The 27790-nt window shown below is 35.5% G+C and overlaps 3 protein-coding genes across 3 annotated transcripts in view; 1 reads left to right on the top strand and 2 right to left on the bottom strand.

Moving 5' to 3' along the window:
* LOC134848151 (succinate dehydrogenase [ubiquinone] iron-sulfur subunit-like) overlaps nucleotides 1–27790 on the top strand; it is a 295415-nt gene that overhangs the window by 154186 nt on the left and 113439 nt on the right. The gene's annotated exons all lie outside the window — the stretch shown is intronic.
* On the bottom strand, nucleotides 108–26464 carry LOC134847537 (potassium/sodium hyperpolarization-activated cyclic nucleotide-gated channel 1-like). The gene is made up of 11 exons (XM_063864595.1): nucleotides 26354–26464; nucleotides 20344–20554; nucleotides 17705–17926; nucleotides 16448–16597; nucleotides 12550–12768; nucleotides 6960–7106; nucleotides 6249–6492; nucleotides 3253–3389; nucleotides 1946–2143; nucleotides 1216–1405; nucleotides 108–702 (listed from the first exon to the last, which is right to left on the bottom strand). The coding sequence occupies exons 2-11, from the start codon at nucleotides 20533–20535 to the stop codon at nucleotides 149–151; spliced, it is 2253 nt and encodes a 750-aa protein (XP_063720665.1). The 5' UTR covers nucleotides 20536–20554; nucleotides 26354–26464; the 3' UTR covers nucleotides 108–148.
* Nucleotides 25875–27776, bottom strand: LOC134848817 (uncharacterized). Its single transcript, XM_063866329.1, has 3 exons — nucleotides 27033–27776; nucleotides 26354–26526; nucleotides 25875–25884 (listed from the first exon to the last, which is right to left on the bottom strand). Exons 1-3 carry the CDS (start codon nucleotides 27774–27776, stop codon nucleotides 25875–25877), a joined length of 927 nt encoding a protein of 308 aa, XP_063722399.1.

Here is a 27790-nt window from a genome sequence, read left to right as displayed (position 1 = left end):
CGTTTAGTAAACAAAAAGCTAGCATAGTTTTTCAAATTTTCATCATATTTTGCTAATTAATCAATTAAACAAAATCAGAAACTAAAATTTTTCTCGAAAACTAGAAAAAAATGAATTACTTAATTTTCAACAGGTGTTCACATAAAATCTATATATTGCTTGAGTCTGTGCTTTGCTGTCTAATACCGAGGAAGGTGGGACAACTTGGGCTGAGGTGAAACTGCGAATACTCATCTACTGTGTTCTTATTTTGATCATCAAGATCTTCAGTTTGTTCATGAGTATTCGGTGCCGATGAGTCATTAACTTGGCCCCCGCTATTCAACATGCTTTTCATTTCTCTAATAACTGCGTCACTAATGACATCTGCTTCTGTATTTTCATCATCATCAGCATCGTCGCAGAAATCATCGAAGTTTTCTGCATTGCCGAAATCCAAGTCAATGTCGATGTCGTCATCATCGATGGGGTCTTCGCAGATAGTGTCATCAAACCCGTTGTCTGCATAAGCAGTTCCACTGTACATTTTGGCACCAACTTGACTGCTTCTACCACCCTCTACTTCTTGGTCAGTGTGGTCTGCAGCATTACTGTGTCTGTGGCTGGAAATGAGACTCTGGCTCATCTGTTCTCCACTGCCGCACTCTGATTCCAGAATGGTGTCACAGTGGTCTACTTTGGCGTGGCATGTGAAGTGGTTACCTGGTGAATAAACAAAGGGGGGGGGGGGTAAACATGCTTTTCCAATGATTTTTGTATTTGATAAAAGAAATTGCTAACAAAGTTTGATTACCTCCGTAAAAAAATTGGTGAACAGAATTTTAGGATAGCATGATGAAAATTAGAACGGGTTCAAGTGGTACGACTGGGGCAGACGCCTAGGAACTTGAGCTCTTTGCCACCCTTTGGAATCCTTTATAACAGTTAACAACAGGAGCGATAATAGTGAAAGAACGACCCTTCTTTGGTAGCATTTTCTGGCATTCTTTTTTGGTCGATCAACTCTAAACTTGGCGTACTGTAGGAGCGCAGGCCAATTTTTCAGGAAAGGCTTTTCAAAAATTTTCAGGAAAGGCATTCAATGGGTTTTCAAATTTAGTTTCGGAAAAGTGTTTCGGAAAAGCTAAGAAAATCAATTTTGTACACTCACTATAAAAAAAACACGACACAATTTTTGAAAATGGGCTCTTATTTTGGGTTTATTTTTTCACCAACCCTGCTTCGGTGATTTGGCTAGCTTTGGACTAATGGTGTTGTTGTTATTGTTGGCGTGAGTTCCGGCGGCGGAGGAGTGTCCGGAGCTGTTGTTGGTTCTGGTGGGGCTGCAGCCAGAGGGGTGGGTGCTCTCCAGCAGAACAGACAGCTTGCGCATGGTCAAACGGGCCACATTGCTCACCAGTTCATCCTACAACACCAAAACACTTAAACTCATTGAATTGTTGAACGAAATTGCATATTAGAACAAGTGAACAAGTAAGCTTAAAATGAAGACCACCTATCCACATTGAAGGAACAGAAGGAACAAAGGAGCAACCAATGTTGTGTCCCTGTTTAAAACTACATGCGTTTTTTGATCAGTTTTTAGTTGTGAGAATTTTGCCTCAACCGCAGACAACCAGCTCATGTCATGGTAGGTCTCGAACCATTGACCTATCGATTGACAGCTTAGCCACATCAGAAAAATCCTCTTAAAATAAGAAAAGTCCTCTTACAAAAGATTTCACATTTTTTGAGTTTCTGAATCTCAAAATACAATTTGCTGATCTGTTGGGGCAGCAACAAAGTCTCAATCTTTAATCAAATTTGTTATAGGAAAAACAACATTTCGGATCCAAAATTCAATATTGCTTCCCTGGTTTAAAATGTTCAGCTCGGAGTCAGCTTCCAATCTTAGGTTTTGTGTGGGTTCTGCAGCCATTCAGATGGAATAGTTATTTCTACTCACATTAATGTGGACGTCGTGTGTTTCCCCATCCGAGTTATCGTTGTCACTGTTGTTATTGTTGTTGTTGTTGTCATGACTTCTCATGTTGGAGTGTGTGTTTAGGATGAGGCTGTTGATGAGGGAGTGGGGCTTGAACTTGCTCTTCAGGAACACCTGACTCGGCTTCCTCCCCAACTGCGTCAGCCGCAGTCTCGCAACCTAAATAAATGTCAGCTTTAACCAAGAATAGACGTTTGTCGTGCAAGAAGCTCAGAAAACTCCGACAAAAAACCATAAAAAACGCAGAAAATTCCGACAAAGTTCATTAAAAAATGATCAATTGAGCAATCTCCCCCCCCCCCATTCTCGCGTGGGGGGGAGATAGCTCAATAAGTACTTCAGACATGTTTATAGCCACTTGAAAATAGTTTGAATGATATGATAATATGAACGAGATTCTCCAACGAATATGGAACGCCAACTCTTACAATATCAAAGCTCAAAAATTCAGAGTGAAAATAAAATCAATAAAACTGAGGCACATAAACGACTTTTTTCTGTCCTAAATAAAAAAAAAGCTATTGCGTACAATAGCAAGGTACTGAAGAGAGCTTTTTTGGTATTCAGATACAAGTTCAGAGCAGGGGTTCGAAACCCTGATGAAAGGGCGTCCATAGCCACCCCTCCCTCCTAAATCCGCTGGTGGCTCAGCATAAAATAAAAATGCGGAATGGACTTAAAATTTGCGCAATCCGCTTACATTTGTGGATTTCGCTTACAAATTTTTTGAGTTCCATTCAATGTGAAATCAACTTACATTTTGCGGAATCCGCGAACAATTGCGGAATCCAATTACATTTTGCGGAATCCGCGACCAGTTGTGGAATCCAGAACAACTAGCTATATTCCCTTATCGCTTGTTGTGGAATACGCGACAGAGCAAATGAGCCGACAAAATTTAAGCTGCAGATATTTGTATTGTGAATCCACAAAAATTTTGTAACTGGAATCCATTTACATTTAAGAACATGTTTAAAGACTTGTCTCTGGATTCCAGGAACATAAAGACACCAAATTGAGCGCCTATCTAGTGCAGAATTTGGCCTCATAATGTTTTTTTAAACTTAAGTCGTCAAAGAAATCCTGTAGGAAGCTCCAAAACTAATTTTCCTGGCGTAAATCTTAGTTTTCTCTCGGATTCAATAAAATTTCTCCTATCATAACGGCAACTCGCACGCTCTAATCGCTCGAACTTAGGGTTGACATGAATGTGTGAGTAAGGTCATCGGCGATGCTTAAATTTAATTATACAATGTGTGTCTGCATACCTGTTCCATCTTGTCCCTGACCTCCGGGAACTCCCTGACGACATCATTGAAGTCCTCCACCTCCAGCGAGTACAGATTACAGTAGGACTCTGCCCTGATAGAGGCTGTCCTTCTACACTTGGTCAGCAGACAGATCTCTGGAAAAGAAAGCAACGATAGAAGGTTGCTGTGCTAGTAGCACAGTTTTTAAAGACCACAGTGAAGTAACAAAGAGCTGTTTTAAAAAATCATTTTTTTTATTTAATTTTTTTTCCCATTTTTTCCATGTCTTTTTGTGATTTTTTTAGGCTAAGCATAACATTTAAAATGCAGTAGAACTAGATTGTAAATATGTTTTTTCAGTCATTCATGAATCTACACAAGTCTCGCCAATTTGTATTATCACCGAGACAGGGTTTGAATTTTTCTGGAATTCCAACCACAACCAAAAAAAGCTTCAATTTGATAATATACATGACCACCACGAGTTATACTTGAGGCAGTATAAATGACTGTTGAATGAATACAAGATTGCACGTATCAGGGTGAAGCCCTAAATGTCCCGACTGTCTTTTAAGGTCCTTGAACTATCATTCGCTTTGAAAAAATTAATGAAACATTTTTAAAAAAGTTTTACAGATATTTTTTGGTAGCTCATTCCCCAAAATGATGTGTAAAGTACAAAATGATACTTTTTGCATATATCAGAGTATCAAAGTGATCAAATAGCATGCCTCAAATCAAATTGTAGCAGACGGGAGAAGACAGTTTAAATCTCCATTGACGCGTTAATAGCGCGAACTATATCGCGCGTTGATTGTTCCAAATTGGCAATCTTTTGAAACACCATTATATTACAAAAATCCTCACAGGTGAATTATTTTTTCAAATTTGAGCTCAAGACAACAATACTTTTTAATTTATATAAATAAATTCCGTCAACATTGGTTAGTTAAAAAGCCGAAGTTTTTCCGAAGAAAAAAAACTACCCTAACAAAAATATTATGTCGTTTTTTTAAAAAAAAAAACGTCGGAGCATAAAGCAGTGATACTAACTTTAACTTACATTATTTACATACTAACTTTACATTATTTAAGTACTAGACAGCGTGTTCCACCAAAAACAAAACCAGCTAAAGAATACTCTGTTATGGAATCCTCAGCAAAAGCTTTCTCTGTCTGCTGTGATTTCCGATAGGTTACGATTAGAGACATTTATTGCACTACTTTAGTAGTAAAGAACTTGAAATGAACTTGAAGAAACTATGGCCGAACCGAGATTTGAAAATAACGAAACACAAAAATAAACAAGACTGCTCGTATAAGGATGAAGCCCTGAATGTTTTGACTGCCTTTTAATTTCTATGGAGAGTAATAACATGAAAAATTTGAATGTAAAAAAATTAAAATTAGAACTAAAAAAAATGACATTTTAAAAAAAAAAACATCCCCCACACGCCATATTAAGTACAATATGATAATTTTCGTTCTTATTAACAAATGAATTATGGCATATGAGCTTCCTTGAACCAATTTGAACGGTTTCTAAAAAGGATTAATTCTCCGCTTACGCGTTAATAGCGCAAAATATATCGAACGGTAATTGTCCCAAATTGACCAAAATGTTAATCTTTCAACCCCTATAGCTTGAAACTCCCAAAAAATGATCACAGGTGAAATATTGTTTCAAATTTAAGCTCACCACAGCTAATATTAATGATATATTTTTTTAAAAAATCCGTCAAAAATGGCGAGTGAAAAAATCGAAAATTGTCTGAGGAAAAAAAACCCACCCCGATTACCAATATTCCGTTACTTTCGCTACGAAAGTCGGAACAACAAAAAGTCAAACCACACAATTCAAATAAAAAACGTTCACGTCATCCGTTGAAAATTTACAAGCCTTCAGTTTTTTTGTTTCAAATTGGATGAAATATTTGTACTCGGTTGGACTTTTCATTTCTGCGGACAGAATACAAACAAAACAAGACCTGAAGATTTTCCCCCACACGCTGCATTAAGGACAAAGTGATCAATTTTGCTCCTAGTAACGTAGCAATTAGGACAACTAGTCTATTTCAACCTTTTTGGAATCATTTCCGAGACGGAATAAATCTCCGCTTACGCCTTAGCGCGAAATATACCGTGCGTTAATTGTAACAAATTGGCCATTTTATCAATCTTTAAACCGCCATAACTCTGATCTCACGTAAATAATTATTTTTTTATTTTTGAGCTCAAAACAACAATTTTTGTAGAAAGTAATAGTGTTAAAAATTCCGTCAAAAATTGCTAGTTGAAAAGTCAAAACTTGTCTGGAAAAATAACCAGCCGAGCACAATTATTCCATCAGTTTCTTCGAAAATAGCGGAACAATAATTGAAACTTTTTTTGGCTTTTCAAGAACAATTAAATTAATGCTCAGTCCAGTTGTTTTTCAGAACTTTTGGGTACAACCAAAACTTAAAAACTGATAGCTCACTTGTGACTAATTTTCATGAATTTAAGAAGTTCAAAATTGCAATATTGATTCCTTGTTTGTATATTGCTAATTTGGCCAATCTGGTATATTAAACTTGCATTGAACTTCGATTTAGAAAAGAGTAAGCGGCCAATAATCAAGCTCAGAAGTCATTCTGAATTGAATTGAATGGAGTAAAGCTTTTCGGTCTTATAAACACGTTCCTAGACAAGAAACATACCCATTTGTATATTTTATAGTTGTTCCAAACTGTTCCATAGATACTAAATTGCAATCGGAACATTCTGTGATTCCGCCTTGATACGAGCAGTCTTGTTTTGTTTTGAAAAACACAACCTTTGTGAAAACATTTCAGCATTGAGTATTTTGCTGGAAAATCTCAAGCCAAATAATTAAAGTTTTGCCTCCAATCTACATCTTCCTAGAACATTAATAGTATGAGGCAGCATCTATTTCTCATCACATAAATACTCAAAGTTGAAAAAATGCAGATGCGGCGAAATCATTTTTGTTTGCTCTTCTAAGCCTCGCTCACCCCCGAAGTATGCGCCGTCTGTGAGTTGTGCGATGACGTCATCGTCCATAGAGAGCACATCTACTGTGCCCTGTTGGATGAAGTACATCTTGGTGCCGAATGAGCCCTCGCTGAGGATGAGGTCGCCCGGCTGGAACACTTCGAACTTGAGTTTGGACACCACTCCACTGACGAAGAGGGGATCCGCCCCCTGGAAGAAGGGCACTACGTTCACCAACTCACGACAGTTGTAGTTCAGGATCTCCTAAACATCACCACATACGAACACTCCGTAGATACAGTAACATCGTATTGTTACTATCACTAAAACTTAATGAAGATCTTGGAGTGCACAAAATTTCGTTGTTTATTAAAGTAACTGTTTTCGAAGCTTGCTTTAAGTCAATTTAAAAACCTTTCGTTTTTTTGCTAAGCGACAGGCATAAATTCTTCTTGAAATGTTAAAAAATTTATGCAGATTCCTTCAGTTTTCATTGGATAGATTTAGCACGCTTGAGGGTCCCAAACAATAATTTCGATTGGCTCAGTTGGTTTGTTAATAATTATATCAGTGTTAGACTTTTAACGACGAGAGAAAATATGTATTCTGTTCAAAAATGTTTGTAGTGGAATTAACTCGTTGGAAGAGATTTTTTGCGTGAAAGAATTTAAGAGCTTTGAAGCTGCATGAAATCATGACTGTTCAATCAAAAGAGATCCAAGAGTTCTTACCTCTCTGAGACAGTCGTTGAGTTCCTCTAGAATGACCTCCTCGTCGAACATCTTGCCCTTGTACTTGTACTCATAGTACTCATGTACTCTCACTTGCAGATCGGGTCGTAACTTCCGATGACCCATGTACTCCTCCACTTGCTTCATCTACACATTCACAACACACAGTAAGTCAGTTGAAAAACATCAAAACTTTCTTTATTTCCATGATATGGTGATATTATTTCTCTTTGTCAGCATGGATATGAAAAACTTTACATGTAAGTAATTTGGGGTTTTATTGTGAATTAGAGGAAGCTGTCAGTTAGTTTGACTTGACAGGTTTATAACAGCACGAACAAATATGCGATTCCAATCAGACATGCAGAGTGAGACCAGGTCTGTGCCGTCGATCCCAAGTTGTAAATCCATTCACGCAGATTACAAGGGCAGAGGAGCGTGAACAGATTAGTAATATGATGATATAGAGTATGTGGTATGATACGGGAGGATTAGGAACAGGTCTTGTTCAGCCTTGTCTTTCACTGTCTATCCCTGACTTATATGGGGTCCCAGGGGAAATAAATTGGACCGGATGATATATGAGATGGTAGAGTTATTAGAGACCGTGCTCTGTGATCTAAATGATTGAAGAACAGACGTGTTCGCAAAACAAAGTCGAGATATAAGGAGAAGCGCTAAAGTACACGCAGTAACAGGGGCGGATTTAGGGAAGGGGCGGGGGGTCGTGTGCTCCTCCCCCTCAGGGATTAGACCCCCTGCCGACCCAAAGGGTCCCCCCTTTGTACTATTTTGAGATATCCCTTTTTGGCTGACTGACCCTAAACTTTTTGTAAAGGCGCCTTTGGCGCCATGTTATACTCTTTTTGAGGGGGGAGCGCGCGCCGAAAAAACGCAATTTTTTGGTCTAAATTTTCCAAAAAGTGCCTAAAAACGCCATTTTTGGCCTGTTGCCTGTTTTCTCAAAAACTTGCCTGCGGTGCAGAAAGTTTGGTCAAAATGGGGTCTTCATAGTGATTTGGGAGAGCTCAGAAAATCAATTTGGTCGACCTAAAAAAATTTGGTCGACTTAATTTTTGAAAATCCACCCCCCCCCCCCTTGATAAAATCTAGATCCACCATGCGGAGTAAAACTAGTTTTCCGGTCTTAATTTTTTTTGAATGAGTCTTGAATATTGGTTATCTAGCAAGACCATCATGCAATTAATTATTTGGCAATCTCTTGACAGGATATGATATAGATACTTCGTGTCAAAAATCTTAAAGATCTTAACCATTTGGCCATCGAATAGGAAAACCCGAGAAAAGGGAATCGGCAGTTTATCAGTTTCGATTATTACAAAGACAGTTTGCATGATTTGTCCTTAAAACGAAAGTCGAACTATGTATTCATTTTGAATTGGGCGTTGCCTTGATACTAAGACGGAGATTTTTGAAGTCTGACACCATTTGAACGATCTGAAACGACGCGGAGCTCCTAGTTTTAGACAACTTTGCCCCACAAATGACAAAGAGTTCAAAACCGTCCCAAAATTTGAAAACATCTCAGCATTTTCATTAATTTCAAGTAGTTTCAAGTTTTCTTTGCTGCCCATTTGTATAAACTTTAAAACATAAATTCTACAGAAACTAAAACGCTTGTTAAATCTTTTCAAAGAGACGTAATAGCTGTCATAAACTCTAAAATTGCAAAAGCAAATCATAATTGGCATAAACACAATCAAATTTTTATTACATAAAAAGTGTAGCTAACAAAAATGCAAATTTGAAATTTTCAATGGTACCCGGGTTGGCCTCCATACACCAAAAAAGTTTACCACACAAGTTTACCATACAATTCTATGATAAGATGATCATCCATAAACACTTCTGATCATAAACATTGTCGAAAAATCAAGATTGAACGTAATAATTGCAACCAAAGCAGTCACTGTTGATGAACCTGAAAAATTTGATTGCACTAAATTTTGAATTTTTTTTGGAAAAAATTGCTTTTAATACAATTATACTATATAAAAATTGTATGATAAGATTTTTGACGGCGACAAAAAAAACTTTTCAAGTAAGTTCGAAATTGCAGATATCTTTTTGGGCAGACCAGATTGGCTTACTACTGATTTCCCCAAAAACAGTAACAAAAAAGTTTTATAAATAAAAAAATTATAAGCGAAACATAAACTTTCGTGTCTGTGGCAACTTTGAAACCAGTAAATTAAATTTCATTTTATAAATAATAAATGCGCACTATTTTCATCCTAAACTTTTTTGAAAAGTATTACAAGAGAGACGTCTATCTTACTGAAGAACAAAACGAGAACAAGTGATATATTACAATAGGTGGCAGGTCTAAGTTAATTGGCTGGATCTTTCTTTGTTATGCTTTAAAAGGTATTTCAAAGCCACATTTGGCAAAAGAAGTCACAAAAAGGAGCTTTCAAATACAATTCTATCAGGCTGAATAATGAATTTTCGAAAGCTATCTTAGTAGCATGTACAATTCATTCAAAATGAAACGTCTATATTATGCATGAGAGTTCTCAAACTGAATATATGCACTAGCCAAATAGTTATCAGCATTATCACTCATAAAAAAATATCACCCGATAACGTTTTTCAACTTCACCAGCAAAACTATTTTGTGCTGTTTCATGCGCGTAGGTTTTAAGAAAAAATATTTTGATTTTTATGATGAGTTGAATTGAAAAAAGCAAGTTTTTAAACTGTTTCGAGGGCACCTCAGATAATAAAAAAACTCTGGTTAGATATTTAAAATACCGGATTGGTCTGCCAAAAAAAATCAGTACTGTTTCAGAGTAAAACTAGTGATATATTTTTTTCAGTACTGTTCCAGAAAAAACCTAGTGAAACAAGAAAAAACAGTACTGAGAAAAACTTTGAAACCTTTAATCGTGAAATTAAGAAATTTTTGCAACCTAAGAAGTTTTTGCAACCAAGAAGTTCGTTTTTTAATTCATGGGTGCTTATTTTGGCGATTCAAATTTGGTTGCTTCAATTGCTTTGAGACTGATAATAATCAGAATTTTTTTACTCTATGTTTTATCCTAATGGTTATTGGTTATGTGCATATTTTCATTGATTGTCTATAATTTCATTTTGCAATTTCTTTTTATAAATTCATTTGATTTTTTATTATCAAAACTGGTCTAATCATTAATTCTTTATAATTGAGTTTTAAAACCGATAGTTTTGGAGATTAAAAAAATTTCGGAATACTTTGAACTACAATTCATTTGATGGAAAAAAACTAGTCGATAATGAATGATGCATGGATGCAAAAAATTATAGATCTTTTTAAACAGTCATAAAAGTTTGAGTTTTGAGGTTAATTTTAGGTTAATTTGTGCACTAAAGCGTTTTTTTTTTTGAAGCTGCCCATATGTTTCAGACATTAGAATCATCTCGCTGAAACATGCTTTTGTCAACCCAGGTTGATGTCCATACAAAAAAAATGTCTATCAAACATGTAGACATATTAAAGATGGAGTCTATGGAAAATATGCTTATCATACAATTTTCAAAGAAAAAAATTGCATGACAAGCATTTACTCAATCGATTTTTTTGAAATTATTTTAAATTGGTTTAAAGCTCAAAAAAACAAATTGGTGGCCTTTTGGTATTATGAGAACAACTTTGCGAACAAAAAAGCTTTTCTGAACAAAAAAGATGCCTGCTAGAAAAACATCGATAGCAAAAATACAAATTTAAGAAAAAAAATGTATCCCTGTTTTGTTCAAAAAACTTGCTACTGTGCTCGAATATACGTTTAACAAGAAAAAAAGTTGCATGCAAAATCAGACTTTTTGTGTCTATTACAAATTCCAGCTAGAAAATTTCACCCAAAAAATCCAAAACTCACAAGCAAGTGTTTTTTTTAACAAACACAATTAATTTTTGTTTTCATATGCTAAGATAAATATACATTTATAAAAAAAAATAGTCCTCTTGTCTTCTCAATCACCAAAATTTTCAAAGTAAACGTTTTCTAGCCATATACAAATACAAAAAGTTACGTTTCTGGTTTATATTGCAGTGTGAACAAGTTAGCATTAACTTACATGGCTAAAATCACCAAATGCAGATTATCTGCGTGGTACCTGCCAGTTACGCTCTGGGTTTTCTTCGCTCAGAAAATCTTTGTTAGTTTGTTTCGGGTGAAACACAAGATTTTAAATCAATAAAAATTGTATTTTAATTTTCGAAAAAAATGCTTGTCGTACAATTTCATAGTAAAGCAAACATGCTTATCATACAATTTCAAAGTACAAATATTTGCTTTTGCCTTTTTCAAAAAACTTAATTCCAAAATGTGGCAAAAAAGCTTACAAAATTTTAGAGTATGAAATAAGTGCTTACCCTGCAATTTTCTTGCAATTTTTATCCGTCTTTGAAATGCTATAAAAAGCAAATTTTTCATAGTATGAAATTGTATGACATGTATGTTTTGTCAATGCGGGAAACTTTTAGTTTTCTTCAACATTTGTTGTCCTAGATAGCGTGAGGGAGGAAATAAATTTCAAGTTGGGAGTGCAGCTCTAAGCAATTATTTTTGCATACAATTTGAATCTAATGAACGAATAAATCTTTTGATGCATCCATTTTTCCTGTTATGTCTATTTTGTACTTTTCTCTTTAAAAATGACCAGATTTAAGAATGTTAGAAGGTCACTTTCAAATCATATAAAATTAATCATAATCAAGTGTTCCAACCAAATGTTACCATTCAATTCACACGGTTCTTTATTTACTCTTTTTCAAAATATAGACTGGGAGGACTTCATTAGGGTGCAAGAGCCTGTTTTCGGGTGCCCAAGTCAGAAAAAAATATAGACTGTTTTGCACTTGGAATTTCTCTGTTTTTTGCTTCTATAGTACATATAAAGATCGAGATCTAGAAATCGAAAAAGAAACAACAATTTTTTCCTTTTAAAGTTAATGAACCCCCTTTCTAGATCATCAAAAAACTTTGAACGTCTCCGTTGTTCAACAAATAAATTGTTAACTTATGATTGAAATTGTTAACTTGTTCCTTCGTGACAAAATTTATCCAATTTGGGGATGACCATGTTGAACATTTTTATGACTTTTATATGGTCACAGTTTCTATGGTGACAGTTTTTATTTAATTGTAATTTTTTAGCTACATTACGCTTTTTTTTGCAGCCGAGCGCTATCTCATCATCTTCAATAGAGTCCCTAAGATTGTCTATTTCCGATTGATTTCTTAGAATTTTGGTCAACACTTTCAATATTTCAAATGCAAAAATTTCTGTTAGCAAAAACTTTAGATTTTTTGCTATTATGTCGAGCTGTGACTCGTGTTTTAAGTTTGTAGAATATTATTTTGATAATACGTTTAGTTTTAATTTCAAGAGGTGTGATTGATGAGATGTCAGTGTTAGCGTATTCAACTATTCCTACTATATATTTTTCTACTATTACATGGAAATGAAGCCTGTAATAACTTTATTTTCTTGACTGTGTTTATTGTTCATTTGCAACAATCGACTAAATGACACGAGATTAAACTGAAATCTCTCAATATAAACTAAACAGCTGTCTTTTTACTACCTTCTCTGTGTACTGTCTTCTGGAGGAGTCAAACTGTTGTATCATGTTGGTGGCATGTCCGATGAACAGGGCGTAGCAAGTGGCCCCACTCAGCATGCTGACCATGACCAGCCATAGGTCCATGAGGGAGGTGGGTGGCTGCTGGCCATAGCCTATGCACAGCATGTGGGACATGGCTCGGAACAGGGCCCAGCTGTACTGCTCCTCCCACTCGGAGTCCTACACATGAACAAATTAAACTATTAAAAAGAGTTTTGGAATTAAATTATGGTTTTGGCGGTGCGCAGAAGATCTATCAAAGGCTAGCGCGCCTGTCTAACCATAGTCCCTTTATACTGTTTCTGCACATCCTTGAGTTATTTTACTGGGCAAAGCTTTTTGTTTGCGATCATGAATCAAAGAGGGATCGGGTTGACAAAATTGCATCTTTTATCAGGAAATCAATCGTATGGTTTTATTGGATGAAACCTGTTTACAAAAAGTCTAAGAATGGCATTGGGACTCAAAAATAGGTTAAAACTAGTTTAGTCCATGTGGCAAATTTTGATTCTCAAACAAGATGATCTTATCAGGGCGAAGCCCTGAAAATTCAGACTGTCTTTCAAGGTCTATGGAGCAGTAATAACATGAAAAAATTAAATGAAATAAAATAAATTGATTTTTTTTTAATTGTTGGATTTTTTTGTGAAAATCTTCCCCCACACGCCATATAAAGTGCAAAGTGATAGTTTTCGCTCCTAGTAACAAATCATTATGGCAAATAGGCTTCCTTCAACCAATTTAGAACAACTTCTAATACGAATCAAAATTCCGCTAGCGTGTTAATAGCGCAAAATATATCGCGCGTTAATTGTCCCAAATTGGTCAAAAAGTTAATCTTTAAACCCTCATATCTTTACCAAAAATGATTACAGAAAATATTTTTCAAATTCAAGCTCAGGACGAGAATACCTTTTGAATGATATAAAAATTTGTTTTTCAAAAATGGCTAGTTAAAAAGTCGAAACTTGTCTGAAGAAAAAAACCCCCGAGCACAAATATTCCGTTAATTTCGTTTAAAAAGTTGGAAATAAAAATTGATGTTGTCAGTTTATGAACATAGCGAACAGTTTGTTGGAAAAGATCCTTGAACCGAAGGAAAAGGAGAACATAATAGTGACATGTTTTTAGAGGAAACTTCAAATTTCCAATTTCAATAAAAAAGTAGATAGCTTTATGATTCTTTGAAATTAAATTGCATTTTGATAGACACTTTTTTTGTGGAAATTAACTCAATTTATGAAAACTGGATCAAAAGGTAAAATTTTTATTTTGCTGGGAAATCTGATAATTAAATTCCATTTTCTTAGAAATCGATCACGTTTTTCGTGACCTTTACTCTCTCACTGTTCGATAGTTGAATTTGCCTTCCTTTTAAAAAAAATAAGCTGAAAATGAAATGAATTGATAAATCAAAAGTCAATGCGCTAATAATCAAATTTGAACGTGAACAATTTTCAAGAAATTTTCTGGAAAAAAATCAGCACGATCTATTACAGAGTTTTCACTACGTTGATTGACTCTTAAAATAGTTGACCAATTTTGTGATTTGTTTTTTAATAACAAACAAGACTGCTCGTATCAGGGCGAAGCCCTGAATGCTTCGACTGCCTTTTTAGGTTTATGGAGCAGTAATAGCATAAATATCATTAACAAATTGAACGTAATAAATTAAAATGAAAAATGAAAATCATCCCACCACAAGTCATGTGAAGCAGAAAAGAATAAATTTCACTCCTTGTAACAAATCAGTTATGGCAAATAAGCTTCTTTCAACTATTTTGGAATGATTTCTAAGACGGATTAAATCTCCGCTTACGCGTTAAATGCGCGAAATATATCGCGCGTTAATTTCCCAAATTGACCAAAATGGCAATCTTTAAACCCCCATAACTTTACGAAAAATGATCACACGTGAACTATCTTTTCAACTTTAATCTCAGGACAACAATTTTTTTGAATGACTTAAGAAATTCCGTCAAAAATGGCTAGTTAAAAAGTCAAATTTTGTCTGAAGAAAAAAAAACCCACCCGAGCAGAAATATTCCGTTACACTCGTATCGAAAGTCCGAACAATAATTTTCATAATTAATTTGTTATTTTTTAGACGAAAAAAAACGGCTGTTTAGCTGATGGTCACAACTTTTTTCAACTGATCGTAAGCATTTAATTTTTTATTTTGTTTCATCAATTTTAGAAAGAGAAAACTTCGGACAGAAAGTAACGTGTGTTGAATTCTGTCAGCCAAGTTCTTCGGCTTTTTTCTTATTGGTTTGAATAGATTTGCTTCTCCGCGTGATCATTGAACGCCCTTGAGGCATCTCTATTTGACACATAATGCCAACAGCCCAACCACATTTTCATTGAGAAACAAAATTTAATTTGACAATTTGGTCCAAGCAAAAAGAAGTATCAGGTCAGCCTAATTAATCAGCACAACGGGTTTGACTCCACTGATTGGAAATGACGTAGTCGTAATAATTTAAGTTTATTGAAAACAATTGAATTTTTCATTGATCAGGTGTATTCAATAATCAAGGTACAAAACAGAAGCCAATTTAGGGTTTTGACGCCCTCAAAAGTGCCAGCCTGTTAACAATTTTGCCATATGACAGTTTTTTGCCAGTTGCTTGACCAACTCTAAATTTTTTCCGGAGGCGCCTCTGGGTCCAATATATATCAATTTTGTGGGCAGACTGCGCGCCGAAAAAAAACGCAATTAATCAGTCAGGTCAATTTTGTTTATGAAGTGGTCACAGACTTTTTATAGACCAATTTCAGGTGAAAAACAAAGTTAAAAAGAGAATTTGGACAAAGGTCGGCGAAAATTTTTTTAGGGGGCATTTTTTGGAATTCCAACCGTCTCGAGAAAATCCTAGATCGCTTTTAAACAACTTACCAACTTACCAAATAAACCAACTTTTCCAGGGGGCAGCAAGTTTCTATGACATTCAATCTCGTTTTTTTCTCAAAATATTAGGAAATAGTGTGGGAAGATTATGAGAAAGAGAAGGCTGAAATTAAAACAAAATTCATTAATCGGATTTATGGAACTCCTTGTGAAACCTAATCTAAACTACATTTTATAATTGGATACATTGGATATTTTACCACTGTAAAATATTTAATATTAACCAATCATAATCCATCTAACTAACAACCCACTTATTTGTAAGTGCTGAAATTACTTGTAATTTCAGCACCAGAGAGATTTGAATTTAACTTAGAAATTAGTTGACTCTCCAAGAGAACTTCAGCAGTTGCAATAAGCCAGTATACTCTAGATCTATTGAGCCTAGCAGAGACTAGTTAAACACCCTGAGACTAGTAGATATAAGAGTAAGATTAGGATCGGTATTAGACTAAGAAGTTGCACGAATCTATCCGGCCGAAAATAAGATAGCGTGACGAGCAGACGGTGTACCCTATCCGAAATTACTCTATGAGTTAACCACATCGGTCCTAACTCATCTGGTGCGACCATAAGTCTCGAATAAGACCTTAATAGCTTAGAATTAACCAAAAATAGATTAAAAATTAGACAAAACATTTTCAAAATGTTACACAATAATAACTTAATTGAAATGTCTCTACGACGCAATAGATCAGAGCCAATATTCCAAACAATACTAGAACTATGTTGCAACAATTATCCTAAATGTTGCAAGAACTCAAGAATCCATAAACAAACAAGGTAAAACAGCAGTGCAACATATGAGCTCCAAGAAAAATCCATGTTGAGTAAAATCCATTTTCATGGGCAAAAAACTCTAACTGAAAAGGTCGACCTGAATAGTATTAACTTAAGCCACTAAGTGAGAATGAACGAGAACACTGAGTGCAGTAGTGTTGAGTGTACCTTGAGTCCGTCTATGACCACCCAGGAGTCAGGGGGGAAGTCGTATATTCTGGGGAAGAGGAACATGAGACACCCATTCCAGTGGCTGATCAGCACCATCATGAAGATCAGGTTCAGGATGCGGATGGCCGCACTAGCCAGGTTGAACACCTACAACACACACACGATAAACTAGGCTGACAACTTGTTTCAAACAGGAACCGCATTTTAGTCTCCAAAAACACCACGAGGGATGAGATCTCGTACTTTTGTAGCAATTTCTGCGTTCATTTGCAACCCACTCACATCGGCATTTTTTTCAATATTACGTTGTGCGAATCACCTCGAAGAAAGTTAGCTTCGTTTTTTTAACTTCAACTCAATTGGATCGAGTTTGATGGCAATTCTAGGTGAAACTTGTCTGTTATACATGCGGCCCAAGATTGCTATTGATCGTTTTAATTAAAGCTGCTGTAAGTTCTTGACATTTGCACTTTTTCTTAGGCTAAAATGCCCAAAATGTCCCTCCTGTACAAAAAAAAACATTATTATCTTTGTCTATTTTTGTACTTTTGACATGTTCATCAAAATAAAAGAATCTCCATTCCAAATCAATGAGCCTCAAAATTGCAATCAATCTGCAATCAACCATATGGCAGCCAATTTTCCCTTAAAATCACTCGCACTGACTTGGATGCCAAGTTGATTACATCACAGGAAGTTACGTAACCTCCCCTCCAATAGTGAGACTGACAGATGACGACTTGGTCTGTCTGTCTTTTATTTGTTCAGCTCCAGAGGGCAAACGTCACAGCAGAACTAGCTCGAAGGCGACCATGAAAAATAGTTGTGTAGGTGCTTCAAAGGTTTCAGGTGTTTTGTTTGAAATCAGCGGTGTAATAGTAAAAACAACCTTCGGAAACGCTCTCATATCAAATGGGCTATTAGTATTTGAAGTTCATGATGATCGGAAATGGTATTGTACCATCAAAGCAAATTCATTCACAATGAACACAACATGCAAGGTTTTTTCCAGCCCTGCATGAGATTATTGAACAAACATTTTGAGAAAACTGTTCGCCTTTAATTATTTTTCAAGAATTCCGAATACAATTTTAAGGTGAAAGTTCTGTGCTCAATCTCTGACTAAAATACTCCAATTCAGTACGAGGCCAAACTGTGCACTGGATAGGCGCACAATTTTGTGTCTGTAAAAATTAAAAGAGACGAGCAAGTGACGTGGATGTGGATGTGGATGGTAGATGGATGCAAACTCACATCTTCCCACTGGGTCGCATATCTCATGAGTCTGGACACTCTGAGCAGTCGCATGAGACTGAGGAACTTCATGAGTCGCAGCATCTTCAGGGTCCGCGAGGCATTCAGTATCTGCGGACCCCCACTGTCGCCCTGGGAGATGATGAGGAAGATGTAGTCCATGGGCATGGAAGAGATGAGGTCTATCCCGAACCACCCCCTCATGTAACTGGCACGGATCACCTGGAAAAGAGAGAAGTCTCATCTGCTAATATGAAACAAAACATGACAGTAAAAAAATAGGGAAAAAAATCAAAAATCAAGAAAAATACGCGTTGTTAGAAAACTGGATATTTCATTAATTTTCCCAAATCAGTCAAATTGCACCTTTCAAATCCTTACAGCCTCAAAAATGATCACTGGTGGTCTTGCAAGCTTTGAGTACAGGCATAAATAATTTTACGAGCTAATAAATGAATCCCATCATAACTGTTCGTTAAGAAACCGAAATTAGTCAGAATGAAGCGCACCAAGGAGAAGTATGACGCCAATTTCTCCAAAAGTCGGAACACTATGTCTTCTATTCAAGTAAATCAAAGGCAATCACGCAGGAATACATCATACACAACATTGCTGGAAAAACATTCAAATAATTTCTCAAATTAGTTTTGTCCGCTATTGTTAAAGGCGTTCAAAAGACTGAGCAAAGATGGCAGAAACTGATTTTCAGATAACGTTCTAATTAGCATATTTCTCAAATGGCATAAAAATATAGTTTTTGAGTTTCAAATGCTTTTCATCAACTAACATTTCTCCTTTTTATCAGAAAAAACGCATGCTAATAAGCAAGGCAGATTTTTTTTTGGGGGAGGGGGAGGGGGGGTTTGCGTTGACAAAAAAGGTTGACAAAATTGGGATTTATGTCATTTAAAACCTGATTTTTCAAAATCCTGTAAAAGTGTTTCATCATAACATCACTTTTTCCATATAGTGATTTATTTTAGATGATTTATTTCAAGTGACAAAAAATTCATGAGCTTATAAAAAATAGTGGTAAAAAAATTCTTCTCAATTTCTAAGTAAAGAGGATTCAGATCTCGGTAATTTTTCTTCACTGAAACATGTTACTATAGAAACAAAATCCGTTTCTGCTTAACGATTGAGCTTGTTTTTATGGGGGTTGTTATCGTTCCAAAATTCGATGAAAAGATAGAATATATATGCTCGGAGCGGCTTTTTTGGTTTGTTGTCCACCCCCCTTTGAAGGAAGTTTTTTATATTATTCGATGAGTAGTGACGCCCTTTGTCAAAACTGAATAGATTTTTCACCTGTGATCATTTTTTTGTTCAAAATTTGCTCAAGATCTCAGGATCTTCGTGGGCCACACCACACCACTTGATTAGCCTGCCAAGAAGCTACCTAAACTGCTGATATTATTTTTTTTGGTGATAAAAACTTACCACAATTTAATTAAGTTTGGTGAATTATCCCACCCGCACATTCAAATTGAGTTGAGACAATGAGTTGTTCGGCCTTATTAACTCCTTAAACGATCCAAGTTTTTACACTTTAAGTTTTTTCTTCTCAGCCTTAAATTCAAAGTTTGTGGATATTTAATTTACCAAAAAATAGTCGAGACTAATTAAAAAGTTGTCAAAACTTTTAAAGTTTTGCCCTGATATGAGCAGACTTGTTGTAAGTGTTGGCGGTTTGATAACTGCCAATCTGGCTTTTTTCTGGCACAATCAATTATAGCGCAATTTTTTTGTTCTATTAACTCGTGAGCAGTGCTTTCATCCAGCTTAGATGTCGTTTCATATCAATTTTGAGCAAACTATTTGAAACTCTTAATGCGTTGCTAGACCCTCAAATCATCACTTTCTACTTTACATAGTGCTTGGGGGAATATTTTCAAAATTTATATTTTTCCTTTGTCTAAAATTTTAAAACATTTTTGATTTCCTCGCACACTTACTTATAACTTGGCACTTAAGGAACATTTGAAGCTTTCAGGGTTGTGTCCTTATACGATAAGTCTTGCTTTCTACTAAATGCTATAAGGGGGAAACTTTAGAGAAAAATGATGTTGCAATTTACTTGAAGTATTAAGAAGTCAAGTCGGCGTTTGTGGGGATTCTATGATTCGTGACTGCTCCAAATAAAGCAAAATTTTTCGAGCAAAATTTTTCTGGCAAATTACTCGAAAGCAAAATTTTAAATATTCAAATTTATCACAATTTTAACAATAAACACTTTAAAATTTTTGTATTTTGTCTTTTGAAATGTTCGTTTGACTGAAAAAAAAATTGTCTATTTCTGAGCAAGTTGCACACAGTACAATATGTTCTGACCGAAACAATCAATGAGAAATGTTTTTTTACACAATTTTAAAAAGTTTTCTCATAATTTTCCTTCCGGTTTCTTGGATAGTCGATCATTGTAGTGGAGTTGCAAAAAAATAGAGTTTAATCTGAAACCAAGTAAATTCACGTTTAAGAAGTCAACATTTGCGTTTAAAAAACTCAGGACCGTTTTTCTCAAAACTGATCAATTTCAAAACATCCTAATAGCACTCGACATTTTTGAGGGTGGTCAGAGAAACAGAACGAACATTGAAATGGGGAACAGCGACACGGGTAAAATAAAAAGATTAACTCACCTTTGGCTCCAGTACCACTTGCACGGCCATGTGTTGTCTGGGAATGCCTGTCCTGAAGTTGAGTAGGATGTCTAGAATGAAGATGGAGTCGTTGACGCAGTTGAACACTGCCCACGAGTGGCTGTTCTCCTCATTAAAGAAGGCGATGGCCACTGGAAGCACCACTAAGTTGATGATCAGCAGCATCAACATGATGAAGTCCCACAGGAATCTAGACAAAGCCGCATTTGAAATTTAAAAACGATATTATGCAAAAATAGGTAGATTATTTCGGGCGTCAACAAATTGAAAACAGACAGCTCCGCGCATTTTGAAGCTGCCTGTAATTTTTTGTTCCGACCACTTCAAGAAATGACAGGGGGGAGGGGGGGGGGGGGCTATGACGTGTATTTTCTCTCCAATTGAATATAAAAGTTACAGGGGATCAAGTTGGGAATCACATTAAACCCTTCCAGTTAGGGCATGGATTTCAAGAAAACTCAAAAAATTGCTTGTGTAGAGAAAAAGTGGTCTGGATATTGATCATCAATTTGATAATGAATTCAGTTTAGGGGCCGACGTTCAAAATCAATTTAATTTTATTTACGATTTTAACGTTATTTCAGCTATGCCTAGACCACTGATTCTTGCATTTTCATTAGCTTATCTAAATTAACCAGACATTTAGACAAAAAAAGTTGTAAGTTATTGTAAGCCATTCAAGAATAATTGTAAGTCATTTTGAAAATCTAGTTTTTTCAGGTCCAAATTGCTCTTGCAGCAACAGTCGGATAATTATTCTTTTTTTGCTTTGCAACCAATCATTCCTACATGGCATTGGTACCTCTTATTCGATTGTTTCCATAAAGTGTGTTCCCATTCGTAAAGCAGGTCAAAACTTTTATTAGAATATCAAACACTTTTGATCTGCAGACAAAACATGGATTGTCAATGGGGCTATTTTGAGACGCTTTGCATAACATATCTCAGAACATATCAATTATTCAAACTCTGTTTTCATCACAACAACCCCACTTGACTCTTTGACTTCATAATCATATTCAGAATTAGATTCAGGGCGTCATAATACTAACGGTCTAAAGTAAAGCAGAGACTACTGGCTTATGCCAAAAAGGTTGCGCATATTTAGAATACTTTTAGGTGTTTTTAATCTGTCCACTATTACCTCTATAGTTGCAACTCAAAAAAGCCTGCCTCATTTTATTTCGAAACATTTTCTCAGCTGGATTGCTTGCCGCCTACGCGTTTTAGGACAATACGTATCGCGAATTATTTTTCCCCATTTTTCATATTTTAAGACCCTCATAGTTTCAAAAAATGTCACAGCTGAAATAGTTTTTAAAATTGAGCACTACCTTTTGAATGATAAAAAAAATCTCAGAAAATGTTTATCCAAAAAGTCTTTAACTATCCCCTTCTCCTTTTGTAAAAGGGACAAAGATTCGTTACAAGGTACAAAAATTATATACGCTTAACTGTTGAATTAGTTCTTTATAGAGGTGGCAATTCGTTTTTAGGAACCATAGAGAGAAATAATTGTAGAGATCCAACAAGACTGCTGGTATGTTAGATCAAAGCCCTGATTGTTCCGACTGTCCCTTAATTCATATCGAATATTTGTGGGAAAAGAAAATATTGAAAACCTATAAATTTTAGACAATATCAAAGTGTGAAGTTTTGAGTCATACGAAATTAATACCCCCGATTAGCTAGCCTCAATTCAATTTAGAACAATTTTGTTGTGCGGGATAGTTCACCACGCATAAATAATTTGCGTTACGTTTATCGCATAATGATCAAAATCTTCAAAGCGCGCGTAAATTTGTCCAGAACATGGCCAATTTGGCATTTTTCAAACCCCAGAGTTTTACAAAAATGATCGGAGGTAACATATCTTAATAAATTTGACTTAGGAAGTCGAAACCTTCAAAAGAGTATAAAAAATTGTATAAAAATTTTATTTCGATTGGCGAAAACTGACTGAATAAAAAAAACCACACCGAGCATAAATGTTCTGTTTTCTTCGAAAGTCGGAACAAAAAGCGAAAGTTGACTAGAGAAAAAAAAACCTCCTCGAGCAAAAATGTCCAATTGCTTTCTTCGAAAGTCGGAACAAAAAATTTGAACTGAAATTAAACAAAAATCAATATTCAAACTATCGAAAAAAAAATTTTAATCGAAACAAACGAAAAAAAACTACACAACCGAAATAAGTAGAAATATCTATTTATTCATGAAATATCACATTTACTCATTCAATCCATTGAGTTTATTTTCTGGCAAGTTTAATTTTCCAATCGTCTCATTCTTGACTACAAAATTGTGGTTGATTCTTAATTAAATTTTTCCAATTGTAGTATAACAACTTTTCCCTTAGTAGTATGACGCAAATTAAAACTTCAGCCTAAGTATATTTGCAGGACAATTCTAAGGTGGAGCTTCAATCTGTCAAAAAATAAACAGGCAGGTGCCTTATTGTCCTGGATCTCTCGGATTAAACAGAATATCAATTCGAGTAATTAAGGTCATTCAAAAGGTGTCATATCAATTGAATTACCATTTGGGTATAATGCAGATTCATTAGGTAGGTTATATGCCTGAAGGATGGTAATTCAGTTCATCTTAAAAATTTTTAGATTAAAGCCAGCAATCAGCAATTTGCCAGATAAAGCCCGATCCAAATTGGAAATTGATGTTTGCGCAATTGTTTATTGAGTTTTTACTCATCATTTTCTTATGAAAAAAAAAACAACCGTTTTTGAACTTGGCTCTTAGTTTGGAAGGATGTGAACTAAAAAGCAATCGTTCGATAGTTGTTTCTCATTTGGTTAATGGAGCAATCAGCACCCCGGAAAACGCTGATTATGGAGTGCAGTTTTATTGAACTTGATTGACGTTTGTGATTTTTCTCGCAAATGAAATGCAACTTTCATCGACACGAATGATAATTTTTTAGTCTGAAATGATGGAAAGGAAATAAAGTACGAGCACCATAATAGTGTTCATGCGAAAACCAAAATACTTCCTGTTTCGATCAGTAGTTACCTTGTATTTTTTACCGTTTGATTTAAAAAGAATCTGTAATAGAAAAAATCATAAACATCATCCAATGAAAAACATAACCATTTGAGAAAAAGGCTTTCGATATCTTGCGTAATTTTTTCTTCAATCTGGTTTGAACTTAAGCATTTTTCCCACTCAAAATTAATTGTAGTTTTTTTTGTTTTTGTTCAAAGCTGAACAACGAAATGAAACAAAATAATCGAAACAAGAAGGATTAAAAGAATTTGATTTTTATAAAACTTTAAATTTTGCTTCAATGAAAAAAAAAACAACGATGTAAATTTGTAAATAAAAAACAACTTCAAATCTTTACCCACACGAATTGTCAAGTACAAAATTGTCTTTTGCTTGTATAATAACGAATAAATAGAACTAATAGTTAGCTTGCCTCAATTGATTTAGGAATGCCCAAACAATTTGCTTCATTCAATTATCCTCAAATGGATACTTTCAAACCCATAACTGTTACAAAAAATATTGCAGATACTTTTTTTTTCAAATAGTGCAATTAAAGGTAAACTCGACTCTAAAAAAACTCTGGATAAACCTCGAAACTGGCGGTGTGCCGACTAGCATGAAGCTCACTTGGAAAAAGTTACTTTAAATAGCTCAAGAAGCTCACATGGAAAATTTTAATGCTTAGCGTAAAGTATATTAATTGTTTTCAGGTGAACTGATTAGTCGTGAGAACGGAAATTTAGTGAAGTTCAATTTTGAAGGCAACCAGGTAGTTCAGCAATTTCAATTTATCTGCACATTTTGTTTAAGCACACATCAGTCAAGATAGAGATCGACAAGGTCAACTGGAGGTCTCCAGACAGAATTCAGCAACATTTTATTAGATTAAATACCCATAAATATTAATAAACAAAAAAAAGAAATATTCTGTCAAAACATTGAATTTTATGATTTTGATCGAAATAAGCGATCTGCATAAAAATTATGAGGAGGAAGAGATTGTATGAGTTCTACTGACCATCATCAAAATTCAGAAAATTATTTGACTTAAGAACAAAGCAAATCATACAGTAGCAAGCTGCGGGGCGAGTGGACCCCCACAAACCTAGTAGCCAAGCGACAGCTTTTCGGTCAAAAACTCCAAAAAAACATTACACCCGATTTTTTTTCACAAATCGTCAAATATGGTCGTTCTAGGCATTCTACACTTAACTACACCCAATCACTTCAGCCCTTTCCTATCAAACTTCCTTCTATAAACCTCTCCATAATTCGCCTCTCCAAAAAGTTAACAACGCTAGATCAACATATGCTTTTCGCAAAAAAAAACTTTTTATTCAATGTGGCAACCTCGTAGTAATCGAATCATTTAAATATAATGTTTATTTCTAGTTTTAAGTACAATTATTATGCTGTTTTTTGGTTGTGTAGCTTTATGATGCTTGAAGACTAGTCGAAAAATTTAAATGTGGAAAGTTTTCAGCTAATATTTTCAAAATATTTATTAGCTGTAATCAATATTTTCAAAGCAATATCATGAGTTTTTGCGGCTTAAAACAATTTTTTTTGTCAAAATTACTAACTTTCTAACTTTTGATTTAAACTTGCAAAAAATTATTTATTATGGTTAAAGTGGTCATAAAAAATGATTTAATGGGTTAATGGTCATGACAAATGATTCAATTTCTCGGTCGGTAATATCCATTAAAATAGATATTTTCCACGCATATCTTTATTGCGGGTAGTTTGCGTCAGCCAAAATTGCAACTGTCAATTTCTAAAAAAAATTCTATCCCAAAGAGATTTTGTTCCGAGCACTGAAAATGCGCAGGAGTTTTTTATTCGGGTGTGTTTTCAACTTTTTCCTTCTTTTCTTTTCGAGATCATCAGGTGCAGCAAAATTAGGTGCAACAAATAATTGTCAGAAGGGTTCGAGTGATAAATCATCTTAAAGCACTTTGAGTAGTGATGCGAACCGTTGAAACACATTCAAAAATGATCTCAGTGTAGAAACAAAAACTGTTTAAAATTTTTGATTTTTCGTCTGAAATCAATACTCAATTCATCACTTATCAGAGCAGACATTTTGTTCTTTTTTTCAATCGCTTTCGTGAGAATAATGAATCAAACTCGGATAATTCCTCAAAAATGTTCTTACAGCTACCCTACTGTTTATTTTGTATTTGAAGCAAGACACTAAAAATCTTATTTAACTTGGTAAAACTTGCCTAAATTATACGAAATTTGTCATGTGATAACTAAGCCGAAAAAACAAAGACAAACAATAGTGCCAAAATCAATTTTTTTGGCAAAAATTTTTTTTAATTAACAAAACAAATTTGGATTTTTTGTACTGTAGAAAAGGGATTTTTGACGTCCAAAGCATCCGATCCATAACTTGAAGTGAACATAAGTCAAGCTGTCAACGTCGCGCCGATAGTTTGAGTCTGAGAAGTCTGGACATAAAGTCGCACAACCTAGAAATTCTGTTCAACGAGTTGCTCATCAAATCAACTCAGCCTGGAATGTAGGAAAAAAATTTCATAGATTCTTGAAAAGATATGCTCGCAAAATTCTGAACATAAAGTCGCAAAAGTGTGTTTTTATAAGGATTGATCTTGTTAATTTGGACTACGTTTAGACTGTGCTCGTTTGAAGGGCTGTTTTGGTATGCGAATTTTCAGCCCTAGTTTTTGCGCGTGTTCGACCGATTCGGTCAAAACCAAGTTCCGTCGTAACCTCAACAGGGGAGTTCAAGGTAGCACTGTATTGCACTCTCAATCAACAGATAGGAGCTGCAAATGCCAAGAAAACTTCGCAGTCTTTGTTGCTCTTATCGATACTGCTGTAATCTATCACTTGAGTGGTTGCTTTTTTGCAGCAAATCTGATCATGACCTTGATGGTAAATTGTAACTAGTCATGATCCTGATAAATTATACGAGCAAAGTAGTGGACTACAACAACAAAAGTGGGGGGGAGGGTTGTACCTGAAGGTGCTGTAGGGGTGAATGATCCAGGGGGCCTCCTCCTCACACCTCTTCCTCTCCTTCAGCACTGCCTTTTTGCTGCCGAACAACTTCAGTGCCAGTCTGTTCTCAGTCGGCTGGATAAAGTGACGAACTGACGACTTCAGCTTCCGAATGTGACCGGCGAACATCGGCTGTCATCATAGGCAATTTTCAGTTATAACTCCGCTCGCGAGAATTACAGTTATTAGTCATGATTTTCAATTCTGGCTATGAATAAGAGGAGCATTTGTTGCCTAATTTTAAATCCCAGCTGTTAAGTTCGTCATATATATACGCTTCTGAAAAACCTTCCAAAAACCCAGTTTCTCATTTTTGGACGTTTTCTAATAAACTTTAGCCCAGAAAAAGGAAGCAGCGTTTATATAAAAAAAAACTGTTTTTTTTTAAATGCAAAACAAGCTAATAAAAACTAATTCAGTCGATCTAAATGTGAGGTCAAACACTTTTTTGTAAAAACTCGAGTCGCAAAAATCCGGCCTCACCCCTGCAAGAGATTTTAGCCTGTAAAGCAAGAAGCTCCTGTAATGGAATAATATAATTGTCATGAACAATTTTCATCAATTACGGAACTTCTTGCATTTTCTTAAATTGGAGTGCTTTCAACTATCAATGCTAGGTATGAACAACAGAAAATTGCCTTTTTAGGCAGTTCGCTATTCTCCGCCTGTGGTTCCCAGAATCTGTTCATATTCGGAGTGCCCAGCAGCTCGGCTGTTTCGTAAGTCAGACTTGCGATCGTATTTGCATGTTTTAAGTTCGGCTTCAAAATCGAAACCTGCTTAGTGGGATTCGTCAAATCGATACTGTTTCTGCCCCCCGAGTTCGAGTAGCGTAAGGCTCCTTTTTGGCTGTAAGAACTCAAAGATGTCTGCGATTGGGTTTTGAAACTCTTGGGGTGAGTTTTGAAACTCGTTTTTCGTTTATGGGGGTAAAAATCAGTGTAGGCGTTGGCGGCGTTGAAGTCGTTCTCGGCACTCGCTCGGACGGATGAACTTCGGCCTAAACTGCTAATTGTCGGTGCTCGGGGTCTCGTTTGGCTTCTTGACGCTGGATAGCAGTCCACACTCGCCTGAAGTCTAAGAGGCGCCCGATTCGAACTAGAGGAAAAATTAGGCGAAAGGTTCAGATCGCCTAAAGTGGATGACGCAGCTAGTTTTCTGAAGCTGTTTTGGCTCCGAAACTGCTTTGTGAATAGATTTGGGGTAGCATTGTTGTTTGTTTTGGGGTCTCCTTGGACCCTTTCGGACGACTCGAAAAAAGAGCTTCTAGATTCTTTCGTTGGTACTCGGTCGGAAGAACTCTTTCTGTTTGTGCTGTCCAAATTTGACCAGCTAGTCCGGATAAAGTTTGGACTGAAATCTGCGCTTGATTTGTGAGACATTATTTTATAGCAGC

Source organism: Symsagittifera roscoffensis, chromosome 6, assembly GCF_963678635.1.
Source record: "Symsagittifera roscoffensis chromosome 6, txSymRosc1.1, whole genome shotgun sequence".
Classification (NCBI taxonomy): Eukaryota; Metazoa; Xenacoelomorpha; order Acoela; family Convolutidae; genus Symsagittifera; species Symsagittifera roscoffensis.
The sequence above is the reverse complement of the archived record's forward strand: the minus strand, read 5'-3'. Positions and strand labels throughout refer to the sequence as shown.